This window comes from Jaculus jaculus, chromosome 4 (assembly GCF_020740685.1).
Source record: "Jaculus jaculus isolate mJacJac1 chromosome 4, mJacJac1.mat.Y.cur, whole genome shotgun sequence".
Lineage (NCBI taxonomy): Eukaryota > Metazoa > Chordata > Mammalia > Rodentia > Dipodidae > Jaculus > Jaculus jaculus.
Window position 1 is genome coordinate 159,720,664 of NC_059105.1, and position 14,237 is coordinate 159,734,900.

The 14,237-nt window shown below is 45.9% G+C and overlaps 1 protein-coding gene across 1 annotated transcript; it reads right to left on the reverse strand.

The window, feature by feature from the left end:
• Positions 1 to 3,121: 3,121 nt before the first annotated feature.
• Dtx3l (deltex E3 ubiquitin ligase 3L) lies at positions 3,122 to 14,195 on the reverse strand. The gene is made up of 5 exons (XM_045147775.1): positions 14,012 to 14,195; positions 11,476 to 11,684; positions 7,031 to 8,632; positions 5,785 to 6,002; positions 3,122 to 3,716 (listed from the first exon to the last, which is right to left on the reverse strand). Exons 1-5 carry the CDS (start codon positions 14,193 to 14,195, stop codon positions 3,647 to 3,649), a joined length of 2,283 nt encoding a protein of 760 aa, XP_045003710.1. The 3' UTR covers positions 3,122 to 3,646.
• Between the last annotated feature and the right edge of the window lie 42 nt (positions 14,196 to 14,237).

A 14,237-nucleotide genomic window follows, 5' to 3' on the forward strand; every position in this document is an offset into this window, starting at 1 on the left:
TGAGTGCTGAGATTAAAAGCATGAGGCACTACCTCCTAATGACTAACTTTAAAAAAATTTTTAAAGGGGCTAGGTGTGGTGGTGCATGCCTTTAATCCCAGCGCTCGGGAAGCAGAGGTAGGAGAATTGCCTTGAGTTTGAGGCCACCCTGAGACCCTGAGACTACATAGTGAAATTCAGGTCAGCCTGGACTAGAGCAAAACCCTACCTCAAAAAAAAAAAAAAAAAAAAAAAAAAGAAAGAAAAAATTTTTTAAAGGGCTGAAGAGATGGCTTATCAGTTAAGGTGCTTGCCTACAAAGTGAAAGGACCCAGGTTCAATACCCCAGGACCCATGTAAGCCAGATGCACAAGGTAGCACATGCATCTAGAGTTTGTTTGCAGTAGCTGGAACTCCTGGCATGCCCATTCATTCCCTCTCTATCTCAAATAACTTAGAAAAAAAATTTTTTTAATTAAAAAAAAATGTACTGGAGGATGGCTTAAGTCAGATGCACGTGTGTGTGTGTGTGTGTGTGTGTATGTGTATGCCAAGGTCTCTTGCCCCTGCAAATGCCAATTCAGCTTTACATGGATGGCTGGGGAACTAAACTTGAGCTATTTGCATGCACTTAACTGCTAAGAAGATATCTCTGTAGCCCTCCACCTTTACAAATTGCTCTTCTTAATCTTCTTTTCTTTCTATTTTTAAAATATTTTATTTTTATTTATTTAAACAGAGAGGGAAAGAGGGAGGGAAAGAATGGGTATGCCAGGGCCTATAGCCGCTGCAAATGAACTCCAGATGCATGCAAGACCTTTGCAGGCAAACACCTTAACTGCTAAACCATCTCTCCAGCCCCTCTTTCTATTGTTTTTTTAAGGCAGGGTCTCACTCTAGCCTAAGCTGGCCTTGGACTCACTGGCATCCTCCTACCTCAAGTCTCCTGAGTGCCAGGATTAAAGACACTACCCTGGCCTTTTTTTTTTTTTTTTTTCCCCCGAGGTAGGGTCTCACTCTAAGCTCAGACTGACCTGGAATTCACTATGTAGTGTCAGGTTGGCCTCAAACTCTCAGTGATTCTCCTACCTCTGCCTCCCGAGTGCTGGGATTAAAGGTGTGCGCCACCATGCCCAGCTACACTGGGCTTTTAAAAAATACTAGTTATGGGCTGGAGAGATGGCTTAGCGGTTAAGCGCTTGCCTGTGAAGCCTAAGGACCCCGGTTTGAGGCTCGGTTCCCCAGGACCCACGTTAGCCAGATGCACAAGGGGGCGCACGCGTCTGGAGTTCGTTTGCAGAGGCTGGAAGCCCTGGCGCGTCCATTCTCTCTCTCTCCCTCTATCTGTCTTTCTCTCTGTGTCTGTCGCTCTCAAATAAATAAATAAAAATAAATAAAATAAAAATGAAAAGAATACTAGTTATGAACTTTACTGCATGAACAAATCCCACATTGGCCCGATCCTCTTTGTGTTATATCACCTCTCTACCCACCCCCATTTCACTGAAGGCCCTCCTCAGTGGGGTTCTTGGTATTCATCATGGGGTTCTGACTTTTTTTTTTTTTTTTTTTGAGGTAGCATCTGACCTGGAACTCTCTCTGTCCTAATAACTATCTTATGTTATTTTAAGGAAAACATTAAAACATGTTGGTGTTCTTTTTTAATTTTCCTTTTTCTCTGGGGTGGGGGGTGAGAAGAGTGCCCTCAATCTGGTCGTGTTTAGTGAACAAGGAAGGGGAAATAGTTGGATAGGTTTAAATGTGTTTTCTCTGAAGAAGCAATGGAGTCTGGTCTGCTTTCATCTTTACAGTACCCTACGTACTAGGAAGAAAGTACTAGGAAGAAACACTATTCAAGAAAAGTGAAGTTGGGATGGGGAAATGGCTTAGTGGTTAGGGCATTAACTGGGCTCCTTAGACCTCGTAGCCAAGTGCCTTAACAGCTAAGCCTTTTCTCTGCAAAGCCAAAGGACCCGGGGTTCGATTCCCCAGGTCCTACGTTAGCCAGATGCACAAGGGGGCGCACGCGTCTGGAGTTCGTTTGCAGAGGCTGGAAGCCCTGGCGCGCCCATTCTCTCTCTCTCCCTCTATCTGTCTTTCTCTCTGTGTCTGTCGCTCTCAAATAAATAAATAAATAAATTAATTAATTAATTAATTTTTAAAAAAAGGAAAAGTGAAGCTGCGCTGTGTGACACGTAGGTGGGCAGTGACGTACAACCGAAGACAACACCGTATACAATGCACATTGTGTGTGTTGCAGGAAACACCCCTAAAGTTCAACCCAAGGAAAAAGAAAAAGGAAATGAGGGAAACAGCATGATGGGTTTCATGTGTGGATTTAACTTTATTTCAAGCACATACCAACACCTTCCCAAGAGCAAGAGCAGCATTCACCCCATAAAACTTGCATGTGTACACACGATGGTACAAGGTCAGAACTCAACAAAAGCCTAACTTTTGCTTCTTTGGAGCAAATTTAATATTAAGATTAGAAGATAGTCATCCGGGCATGATGGCGCATGCCTTTAATCCCAGCACTCGGAAGGCAGAGGTAGGAGGATCGCTATGAGTTCAAGGCCACCCTGAGACTACAGAGTGAATTCCAGGTCAGCCTGGACTAGAGTGAGACCCTACCTCAAAAAACTAAAAAAAAAAAAAAAAAAAAAGATTAGAAGATAGTCAATTAATTATAACGATAAAAAGTTAGCCAGGCATGGTGGCACACGCTTTTAATCTCAGTACTCGGGAAGCAGAGGTAGGAGGATCGCCATGAGTTCGAGGCCACCCTGAGACTACATAATGAATTCTAGGTCAGCCTGTGATAAAGTGAGATGCTACTTTGCAAAAAAAAAAAAAAAAATTAATGAATCATTACAATTAAGAAGTAAAAACTGGGCTGGAGAGATGGCTTAGCGGTTAAGCGCTTGCCTGTGAAGCTAAGGACCCCGGTTCGAGGCTCGGTTCCCCAGGTCCCACATTAGCCAGATGCACAAGGGGGCGCATGCGTCTGGAGTTCGTTTGCAGAGGCTGGAAGCCCTGGCGCGCCCATTCTCTGAGTCCCTCTATCTGTCTCTCTCTCTGTGTCTGTCGCTCTCAAATAAATAAATTAAAAAAAAAAAAAAGAAGTAAAAACTGGGTACAGAAGCCAGGATAGGTTGGGACATGCCTGTGATCCTAGCACTTGGGAGGCTAAAACAGAAGGAATCCACGTTCCATGTCAGCCTGGGCTACATAGCAAAGCCCTGTTTCAGAAATAAAATGAAAATAAAATGAAAGGGAGGAAGGAAAGAAGAAAGGGAAGGAAGAAGGAAGAAAGAGAGGAAAAAGCCCATTATGGTGTGCACTTGTAATCCCAACTACTTAGGCGGGAAGATCTCAAACTAAAGTCTAGCCTGGCTAAAGTCAGTTCCTAACTTGGTTACCCCCCCAAAAAAAGCACTAATAGACTATCAAATTTGTGTCTGACATGGGGTTCACTATGTAGTCTCAGGCTGGCCTCGAACACGCAACAATCTTCCTACCTTGACCTCCCGTGTGCCACTATGCCCAATGACATGAGAAGTTTTATAAAGTTTTTTGTACAGCAGGATTTAGGTCAACATTAACTCAGTCTCCCCAGAACACAGCATTCCAAAGCTCAGGTTAAGACCTTCTTCCAGCAGTTTCTTTACTCAATTCCTTTAGCTTTCAGCTCCAACTTGACACGTCCCAGGTAGCCGTGGTCAGGATAGCCGAAACTGCAGAGAGAGAAATCCTTTGAGCTTCATCACAAATGACTTTTAAGAATCTGCTCAAAAGATATTTTACATTTGATATTAATATTCAAGCTCCAAGTATCCCAGGTGACCTTGACAGTGACTGGTTCTTAACTGTGTAGATGGAACTCATTTAGCTAGTGAGTGAGCCTGTCTGGCCAGCCATCTGCCTTTCAGCCAGGCTTCTTAAATTCTCTGTTTAGGGCTGGAGAGATGGCTTAGTGGTTAAGCGCTTGCCTGTGAAGCCTAAGGACCCCGGTTCGAGGCTCGGTTCCCCAGGTCCCACGTTAGCCAGATGCACAAGGGGGCGCATGTGTCTGGAGTTCGTTTGCAGTGGCTGGAAGCCCTGGCGCACCCATTCTGTCTCTTTTTTTCTCTCTCTCTCTCTCTGGCTCTTTCTCTGTCTGTAGCTCTCAAATAAATAAATAAACAAAAAAATGTTTTTAATTCTCTGTTTATTGTAAGTAATGCTCACAAAGTTGTAAAACTACACTGTATCTTGTAGCCATTATATGCTAGCATGCTTTTCCAATTTGAGACTTAAAGGGGTCTCAGGATTATTATTATTATTTTTTAAATATTTTTAAACTTTATTTTCATTTGTTTGAGAGAGAGAGAGAGAGAGAGAGAGAATGGGCATGCCAGGGCCTCCATCTGCTGCAAACGAACTTTAGATGCATATGCCCCCTTGTGCAGCCAGTTTATGTGGGTCCTGGAGAGTCAAATTGGCATCCTTTGGTTTTGCAGGCAAATGCTTTAACTGCTAAGCCATCTCTCCAGTCCCAAGGATTATTATTATTATATGCATTTTTATTAAGTTGGGTGTCACTCTAGCCCAGGCTGACCTGGAATTCACTCTGTAGTCTCAGGGTGGCCTTGAACTCACAGCGATCCACCTACCTCTGCCTCCTGAGTGCTGGGATTAAAGGCTTGTGCCACAATGCCCCGTTTAGGATGTGTTTTGTTTGTTTGCTTGTTTTTATTTGAGAGCGACAGAGAGGAGGGAAAGAGAGAAAGAGAGAGAGAATGGGCACACCAGGGCTTCCAGCCACTGCAAACGAACTCCAGATGCATGCACCCCCTTGTGCATCTGGTTAATGTGGGTCTTGGGGAATTGAGCCTTGAACCGAGGTCCTTAGGCTTCACAGACAAACACTTAACCACTAAGCCATCTCTCCAGCCCTGTTTGTTTGTTTTTGAGTGCCCAAAGTTCAAGGAATTCTTAGCTTCATAAAGTACAATCAAATTTCCCATAATACACAATCCACCACCACTGGTCTCCCAATAATGGGGACTTTCAAGCATGGCCATGTAAGTTCAGAATCTCTGTACTGATGGGAACAGAAAGTGACTTTACATCAAACCCAAATTAAACCAACATAGGTGTTCTTTTCGTCATAGATTCTGAAACCCCTCCCCTCAAATGGAAAACTTAATAGCTGCATGATACTTTGTGGTTGTCGGGACCATCTTTTTGTTGTTGTTGATGATTTGTTTTTGAAATAATCACTCCAGACTTTTGCTTTTGCTGGGCTGGAGAGATGGCTTAGCGGTTAAGAGGCTTGCCTGCAAAGCCTAAGGACCCAGGTCCAACTCCTCAGCGTCCACATAAGCCAGATGCACAAAGGGGCGCATGCGTCTGGAGTTCGTTTGCAGTGGCTGGAGGCTCTGCCACACCCATTCTCTCTCTTTCTCTCATAAGTAAGTAATTTAAAAAAGGGTTAGGGGCTGGAGAGATGGCTTAGCAGTTAAGGCGTTTGCCTGCAAAGCCAAAGGACCTCGGTTCAATTCCCCAAGACACCCATAAGCCAGATGCACAAGAGGGCACATGCGTCTGGTTCATTTGCAGTGGCTGGAGGCCCTGGCGCACCTATTCTCTCTTTCCCTCTTTCTTTCTGTCTCTCAAATAAATAAATAAAAATAAAGCAAAAATGATTCTTTAAAAAAAAAAGGGCTTTGTTGTGCTAACACATCCCATGTCTGTACTCTCATTACAGCATGTCATAATCCTACACTGTGTTAGCCACCATTATATTTCAAAGATTCTCACTTTTCTGATCCTCCAAACCGGGATGTTTTGTGGTGGATATCGTTCCATGTGATGACATCTGAGACTCCTGATGTTTGGGAGTACCCCACCGTGAAGATCAGCTTTTGACGAAAAGCTTTCTGAAGCAGATCCAAAACCTTCCTTCCTTCTTCATTATTGGGCAAAAATGCAGTTCTGTCTGTTCCCTGATAACGCTTCCCGGGGTTTGGGTGCTGATCCTATAGGAAGAGAAGAAAATGTTAACGTGAAAAAAAAAACAACCGTCTACATAGATTTCATGAGATCACATAGGTTTATTTGTAGATTAAGGATAGTAAAAAGTAAGAAAAGTACTGAAGTTTTACCCCATTTTTCAACAAAATTCCTATTTCTTTTCTTCAAACTCATACCTGAAACAGTGCCTTCCAACTTTGGCTCCTATTCTAACGCATAATGTCCACCTGCCCTTTCTCTGCCTTAAGAGATGCACCTGATGTTCAGGATTGTTTATCATGGGTGTAGGTATGTATGTGTGGATGTGTTTGATGTGCATGTGGGGGTCAGGGGGTGTGTGCCCTCCTCTTCCACCTTGCTGAAGACAGTGTCTCCCTTGTTTTTGCTTCTGTGTGTGCCTCAGTGTACATGACCCACAAGCTTCCACTGGCTCTGCCTCCCATTGCTGAAGGCGGTTTTAGACCACAGATGTACCACTTTGTGTCCAGCTTTCAAGTGGTGCTGGAGAATTGAACTTGGGCCAGCAGGCTTGCAGGCAAGTGCATCCAGCAACTCAGCTATCTCTGCAAGAAACAGACTTGAAAAGCCTAGGGATGTAGCTCAGAGGTGGAGTGCATGCTTAGTACATACAAGGTCTTGGGCTCAGTCTCCAGTACTGCAAAAACTATCAAAAACATAGGAATGGGCCTAGAGATATTTCTCAGTGGTGAAGGCACTTGCCTGCAAAGCCTAGTGACCTGGCTTCCATTCCCAGTGCCCACAGAAAGCCAGGCGTACAAAGCATGTATTTGGAGTTCGTTTGCAGCAAATGGAGGCTCGGCCATTCTCATATCTCTCTCTCTCTCTGCTTGCAAATAAATAAATACAGGAAAGATATCAAGTAATAGGGTCTTTGTAACTATCTCCATCTTTCGTACATGATCGTGAAATGATTCCCTTGGAAACCCATTATCTAATAGGCAACAAGACAGTTCCTTTTGCTCTGGCAATTCAAGCACAGGGGAAAGAAACCTGAGGCTCTCAGAACACTTACTGTCTGAATGCCGCCTTTCATCTTGTAGTAAATGGTGATCGTGCCACAGGATTCATAACCCGGGAGGGAATCACTCGAAATAGTGTAAGACATGGTTCCATCTGGCTGGTTCCCTCTATGGACATCGTAGAGAGTCATGCACACAGGACAGGATGGTTTGTAGGACATGGATTTGCGGATGCAAGGGGCACAGAATTCATGCTTGCATTTGGGGAGCACATGTTTGTCACTAATGGTGTCCATGCAGATGACACAGATGTCCTTCTCCTTCTCCTTCTCATTGACTGTGGAGGCCTCAGAGCTGGCAGAGCCGCCGTGTGGAGGTAAAGTTGCTTTTGAATCATTCCCATCAATATCCATGGGCATTTCATGATCCACACTGGACCTCTCTCCTGACGATGGCGACTCTCCCATCCTTTGTAAGAGGTAACCCTTCGCGGCTGCGAGGTGGTTTGGCAAACCAGTCAACGTCACCGACCTCCGTCTCAGCACCAAGTGCACATTTGGGTATTTCTCCTTAAAGTCATCAGCAAACTTGTTCCCAAATAACTGCTTTCCCTCCTTGCCCAGAGATCTCAGCGACAGGACCTCTGTCATCAGCTGATGCGCAGCTTGCTGAAAGGCATCTATGAAACTTGTGTAAGAGTGCACGGACAAATCCACCTCCTTCTCTTTGGGCTCAAATAGGATGCACGTTTTCTGGCCTTTCTCTTGGACTTTACTGCAAGTATTATACTTTCGTTCTATCTCTGCTATCTCCAAGAGTAACTCGGTTTCTAGAAGCTTATAGCAAGCAGTGTCCACCTCCATTGCCTTCTTGAAGCCAGCAGTCACTATTTTCACAGGTGTCCCCATGACGGTTTCAGAGAGTTTTTCTTTGGCGGCTGAAATGTCATCTTCGGTCCCGAGGAGGGTCAGCGTTTGCCCCTGCTCCTTGATCAGGAGTTTTGTGAACAAGTGACTCAACTCCTGTCTGAGCCCCCTCGCCTGCTCCCTGTCGGCTAAAGTGACGCTTTCTAGCCTCAGGCCTTGTATGTTTCTCTGAAAGTCACTGACAAAAGACTCGCGGGCGGCTTCTAAGTCGCCGCCTGGGCCAGAGGCGAAGTCTATCGTGACCATATTGAAGGAGCGGTCTTGGACTTGGATGCTGACGCCAAACTTTTTCGCAATCGACTCTATTTTACCAGGACATACATATTTGAAATATTCGAGGAAAGGCAAGGGAACTTCAAAACTGCTGTCTTGGGACTGGGAAGATGGCTCAGTGGTTAAAGGCACTTGCTTGCTTGTAAAACCGCTGCTGCCGTTTGCCTCTGAGCTGGCTTTTGGGTTCGAAAAGGAAAGACAGCTGTCTCGATCCTGAGGGCCGGGCGGTCCTCTCCTTGAGGTGGGAGGGGAATCCCACTGTTTCTTCTCACTTTCCATGAGCTGCTCACTCAAAAAGTGATATATCTTTTCAATATCTTTGAAGTTACCAAACACCCTCTCAATTCCGTTCTCCCTTTCCATCTTCTTGATACCAGGGCAGATGGCGGTTATGTGTGCCCTCTGTTCTTTGGAAAACAGCTCACAGTTCAGGTCAGCTGCCACAGTAAGAAAGATCTGAAATTTAAATGAAACAGGAACGGATAAGAGCCCTCGGGCATTGAAGGTTTACAATCTCCTCTTCAGGAGAATGTCCAGAATGGATCCTGGAAACCACCACTATGTCTTTGACTTAGCTGGGGAAACTCCTTTCAAATCCTTTGCTTGGTTGTTTTTGCTTTTGTTTTTTGAGGTAGGGTCTCCCTCTAGCCCAGGCTGACCCGGAATTCACTCTGTAGTCTCAGGGTGGCCTCGAACTCACGGTGATCCTCCTACCCCTGCCTCTGAGTGCTGGGATTAAAGGCGTGAGCCATCATGCCCAGCTCCCTTTGAAATCAACAGTATGTCACAGTCCAGAGGTTCTCAGCCCTCTCTCAGCCCAGGTAATTAGAATTACTTGGGGATTTGGGCTGAAGAGATGGCTTAGCGGTTAAGCACTTGCCTGTGATGCCTCAGGACCCTGGTTTGAGGCTCAATTCCCCAGGTCCCACATAAACAAGATGAACAAGGGGGCGCATGCATCTGGAGTTTGTTTGCAGTGGCTGGAGGCCCTGGTGCGCTCATTCTATCTGCTTCTTTCTCTGTCTGTCGCTCTCAAATAAAAAAAAAAAAAAAAATTTCCCGGGGAGTTTAAAAATAAGTTAAATAAATAAGAAAGCCAGGGATTTGGTATATTCCATAGATGGATGTAAATTGGGGCATAAACATCTAAAGCTCTTTGGCCAAGAGATCTAGGCTCTAGATCTGCCGTTATCTGCTTGACCTTGGAGAACGAGTGTACAGGAAGGGCATTTCTACTCTTTTGGCAAGTTACTGTGATCATCGTAAAAGACTTTATGAGCTTCAAAGGGAACTATAAATCCAAGGAGGTTTCCTTCCCCCACCCCACACACATCAATATATTTTTTTTTCAGGCTGGAGAGATGGCTTAGCGGTTAAGCGCTTGCCTGTGAATGCTAAGGACTCCGGTTCGAGGCTCGATTCCCCAGGACCCACCTCAGCCAGATGCACAAGAGAGCGCACACATCTGAAGTTCGTTTGCAGTGGCTGGAGGCCCTGGTGTGCCCATTCTTTATCTGTCTGCCTCTTTCTCTCTCTCTCTCTTTCTCTGTCACTCTCAAATAAATGAAAATGAACCAAAAAATATTTTTTTTTCTTATTTACCCTCCCTGCTTAAAACAACAAAACACTAAACATCTGGCCTATGCAAATTTACAAAGTCCTCCTAAACCTTGGCCTTTGGCAGTCCACTGATGAGACAGAAATACCAGATTTGGCTCGAAAGGGCAAACATAAATTGCCAGGTATGATGGCGCATGCCTTTAATCCCAGCACTCGGGAGGTAGAGGTAGGAGGATTGCCCTGAGTTCAAGGCCACCCTGAGACTACAGAGTGAATTCCAGGTCAGCCTGAACCAGAGTGATACCCTACCTTGAAAAAAGGGGGAAACAAAAGAGGACAAAAATAAATTGAATATAATATAAAAGTGGAATTCCTAATATTTTGTTCCCTCTTATGGTTTTTGCACATCTATTTTTCTCTGCATATAACATGTCTCCTTTAGAGTTACAAGACATTTCCAGCCTCTTTTTCTTTTTCTTTAATTTCATTTTTATTTATTTATTTGAGAGAGAGAGAATGGTCACGCCAGGGCCTCCAGCCACTGCAAACGAACTCCAGACGCGTGCGCCCCCTTGTGTATCTGACTTGTGTGGATCCTGAAGAATCAAACCGGGGTCCTTTGGCTTTGTAGGCAAATACCTTAAGTGCTAAGCCATCTCTCCAGCCTCTTTTTCTACCTCTGTCAGGATCATCCAGAGTCCAGGATATTGTCACCTGACCCACTGCAGCCTCTTTCACTGTAAATCTTCTCATCATTTTAGTCTTAGGCCAAATGTCACTGATGTAGACAATTTGAAGAACCACTTTCTTATCTTCTTCCTTGCCCTCATCCTGTTCCTCTTAGACAATACCCTGTTTCATTCTCTTCTGGGCATGTATTAGTCTCTGAAATAATTTTTTTGGCATGTGAGAATGTATGTGGTGTATATATGCTCATACGTGTGTGGGCACACATGTACTTGTGTGCATGCATGTGTATGTGTATGCATGTCAAGGGATGGGGACAGCCTCAGATGATATACTCAGGAATGCCATCCACCTCTTTTTTTAAACTTTTTTTTTTTGTTTATTTTTATTTATTTATTTGAGAGCGACAGACAGAGAGAGAGGCAGAGAGAGAGAGAAAATGGGCGCACCAGGGCCTCCAGCCACTGCAAATGAACTCCAGATGCCTGTGCCCCCTTGTGCATCTGGCTAACGTGGGTCCTGGGGAATGGAGCCTGGAACTGGGGTCCTTAGGCTTCACAGGCAAGCGCTGAACTGCTAAACCATCTCTCCAGCCCCATCCACCTCTTTTTGAGATGGTCTCTCAGTAGCCTGGAGCTTACCAATTACGCCTGACTGGAGGGCCAGCAAGTCCCAGGGATCCTCCTGTCTCTGCTTCCCCGCTGCTAGGATTTAGAGGCCCACGCCACCGCGCCCAGCTTTTATACAGGTACTGGGGAATGAACTTGGGAACTCATGCTTGCCAGACAGGTAACCACTGAGCTGTTTCTCCAACCCTGGCATGATCCTATTCAGTGGATTCACATGCTTATTATTGTCACTCTGTATACCTCTCCACCCCAGTATGAGATGCATGGGACCAGAGATCTTGTCTTCTGTGTTCACGAGTATGTCTCAGGGCTTCCAACAGTGCCTGGCTCATAGCTGGTTCTCAGCATGTGGTGGTTAGGCTGGAGATAGGGTGACCACAGAGGCCGTTGCAGGACACAGTCAGTTTCTCTGTTAATACTTACCTTTTGGACAACGGAGTCCATGGAGTTAAGAACAGGTCCTTCATTTGGTTGTGTCTCATCAGATGGTATCTGAGCTCGTGGCCGTGTTGAGGAAGAAACTTTGGGTCTTGTGTCCTCTATCGGATTTTTCATGGTTTCCAGGAAAATGCTCACTGGTTTGTCATCAACCAATATCTGATGCTGTTCTCTCTTCAACACTCCATCCTTAGCTTTAGGGGAGACATTAAATGTACATCAACACAGAAATGACAGATAGTTCCAATAGTTGGCTCTGGGGCTGGGGAAATGGCTTAGCAGTTAAGGCATTTGCCTGTGAAGCCTAAGGACCATGGTTCGATTCCCTAGGACCCACGTAAGCCAGATGCATAAGGGGGCGGAAGCGTCTGGAGTTCGTCTGCAGTGGCTGGAGGCCTTGGTGTGCCCATATTCTCTCTCTCTCTCTCTCTCTCTCTCTCTCTCTCTCTCTGTGTGTGTCTCTCTCTCTCTAATAAATAAATAAATGAACACTTTAAAAAATACATTCAAATAGCTGGCTCTGGGCTAGAGAGATGGCTTAGTGGTTAAGGCACTTGCCTGAGAAGCCTAAGGAACCAGGTTCGATTCCCCAGGATCCACACAAACCAGATGCACCAGATGGCGCATGCGTCAGGAGTTTGCAGTGGCTGGAGGCCCTGGCGCACCCATTCTCACTATCTGCCTCTCTCTGTCTGTCTCTCTCTCAAAATAAATATATAAATGAATAAATAAAATAAAATAGCTGGCTCTCAGTGTCCCCTTGTGAGTTGACTCTAAAGACTTCCAAGGATATCAAATCCAGGAATGGCCTTTATGTAAAATAGCATAATACTTACATAGCTATTCATATCTTCTCATAGACTTTAAGATTTAGTTATTTGCTTATTTATTTATCTACTAGAGACAGAGAGAGGGGGAGAGAGAGAATGGGCACGCCAGGCCCTCCAGCCACTGCAAACGAACTCCAGACACATGCGCCACTCTGTTACGCGATACATGCAGAAGGCGTCACAGGCGTGTGCCTTAACCACTAAGCCATCTCGCCAACCCCCCCATATACTTTAAGATGATTTATAATCCCTTATACAAACTAAATGTTATGTAAGTAGCTGTTATAATCTATTGTTTAGGGGAAAAGTGGCTAGAAGAATATCCGTGGGTGTTCAGTGAAAATGCAATTTCTTTTCTCAAATATTTTCTGTCGCTGGTTGGGTGAATCTGTGGATGTGGAATGCATGCATACAAGGCAATGTCCCTCATGTTCATGCGTGTGCATCATGCCCACCACCTTCCCATGAAGCTGTTACCCAGCATTCTGGAAAAGCAGACTGGTGATAGGGGGAATGAGGGCATATGGGGTAGTGAAGGAGGCAGCTTAATGATAATAGGGCATAATTTGCTTATTAAACCTATCATGTTTTGGGCTGCAGAGATGCCTTAGTGGTGAAGGTGTTTGCCTGCGAAGCCAACCCAGGTTCGATTCCTCAGGACCCACATAAGACAGATGTACAGGCGACACATGCTTCTGGAGTTCGTTTGCAGTGGCTGGAGGCCCTGGCGCACCCATTCTCTCTTTGTCTCTCTTCTCTCTCTCTCTCAAAATAAATAAACAAATAAATGGCACTACAGTGAGACTTTATGTCAAAAAATCCAGGGCTGGGGAATGGCTTAGCGCTTAAGACGCATGCCTGTGAAGCCTACGGACCCAGGTTTGATTCTCCAGGTCCCACGTAAGCCAGATGCACATGGGGTATGGGCCTGGAATTTGTTTGCAGTGGCTAGAGGCCCTGGCATGCCCATTTTCTCTCTCTCTCCATCTCTAATAAATAAATAAAAATAAATCTTTGGAAAAAAAAAGAAAAATGCAATATACATTGTTATTATTAATATATAATTTTTATTGTTTATTCGTATGAGAGAGAATATGGGCCTGCCAGGGCCTCTTGCTACTGCACATGAACTCCAGATACAAGTGTCACTGGCTTTACATGGGTACCAGGGGGAACCTTGCCCTTAAATCCTTAGGGAGCCATCAACCCAGTTCAGGGGAGGGACATTCTTTTTTATTATTATTTTTTTATTCATTTGAGAGCGACAGACACAGAGAGAAAGACAGATAGAGGGAGAGAGAGAGAATGGGCGCGCCAGGGCTTCCAGCCACTGCAAACCAACTCCAGACACATGTACTCCCCTTGTGCATCTGGCTAACGTGGGACCTGGGGAACCGAGCCTCGAACCGGGGTCCTTAGGCTTCACAGGCAAGCGCGCTTAACCGCTAAGCCATCTCTCCAGCCCCGGAGGGACATTCTTAATTAACCCTATCCTTCCCTGTGGGGCTGGGGGAGTCCGGGCTTGCTGTCAAACCCCCCTCCCCACGCAGGACCATACCCTCTATGGCACTCTCCTAGGCCAGCAGGAAGTGCCCAGCTGGCAGCCTTTGCACCCGGGGCCTGGAGGGGCAGTAGGACCACCATTCCCCCTCCTCTCCCTCCCCGATCCCTCCAGGCTGACCACAGCTCACCTGACCTTTTCAGGAACTGCACGCGGAAGGTGTCCCCGGCGCTGAGGTCCACGGGCACGACCGTGCACTCCCCTCCGCCCGAGGCCCGGCTCTGGAAGTACCTCTCCAGCTTCCAGCGCGCGCGGGCGATGGGCTGGGACAGGCGCGCCATCAGCGGGGACGGCGGGCGGGAGTCGGAGGCCATGGGGGTGTCGCGATCGCCTGCCTGGCTCTGGGGGGGATCGGG

Coding starts and splice junctions, on each gene's coding strand:
- Dtx3l (XM_045147775.1), bottom strand. CDS start 14,195: ATGGCCTCCGACTCCCGCCCGCCGTCCCCGCTGATGGCGCGCCTGTCC. Junction 8,633..11,475: donor TGGACTCCGTTGTCCAAAAG/GTAAGTATTAAC, acceptor TTTAAATTTCAG/ATCTTTCTTACTGTGGCAGC. Junction 3,717..5,784: donor CGGTTTGGAGGATCAGAAAA/GTGAGAATCTTT, acceptor CTCTCTCTGCAG/TTTCGGCTATCCTGACCACG.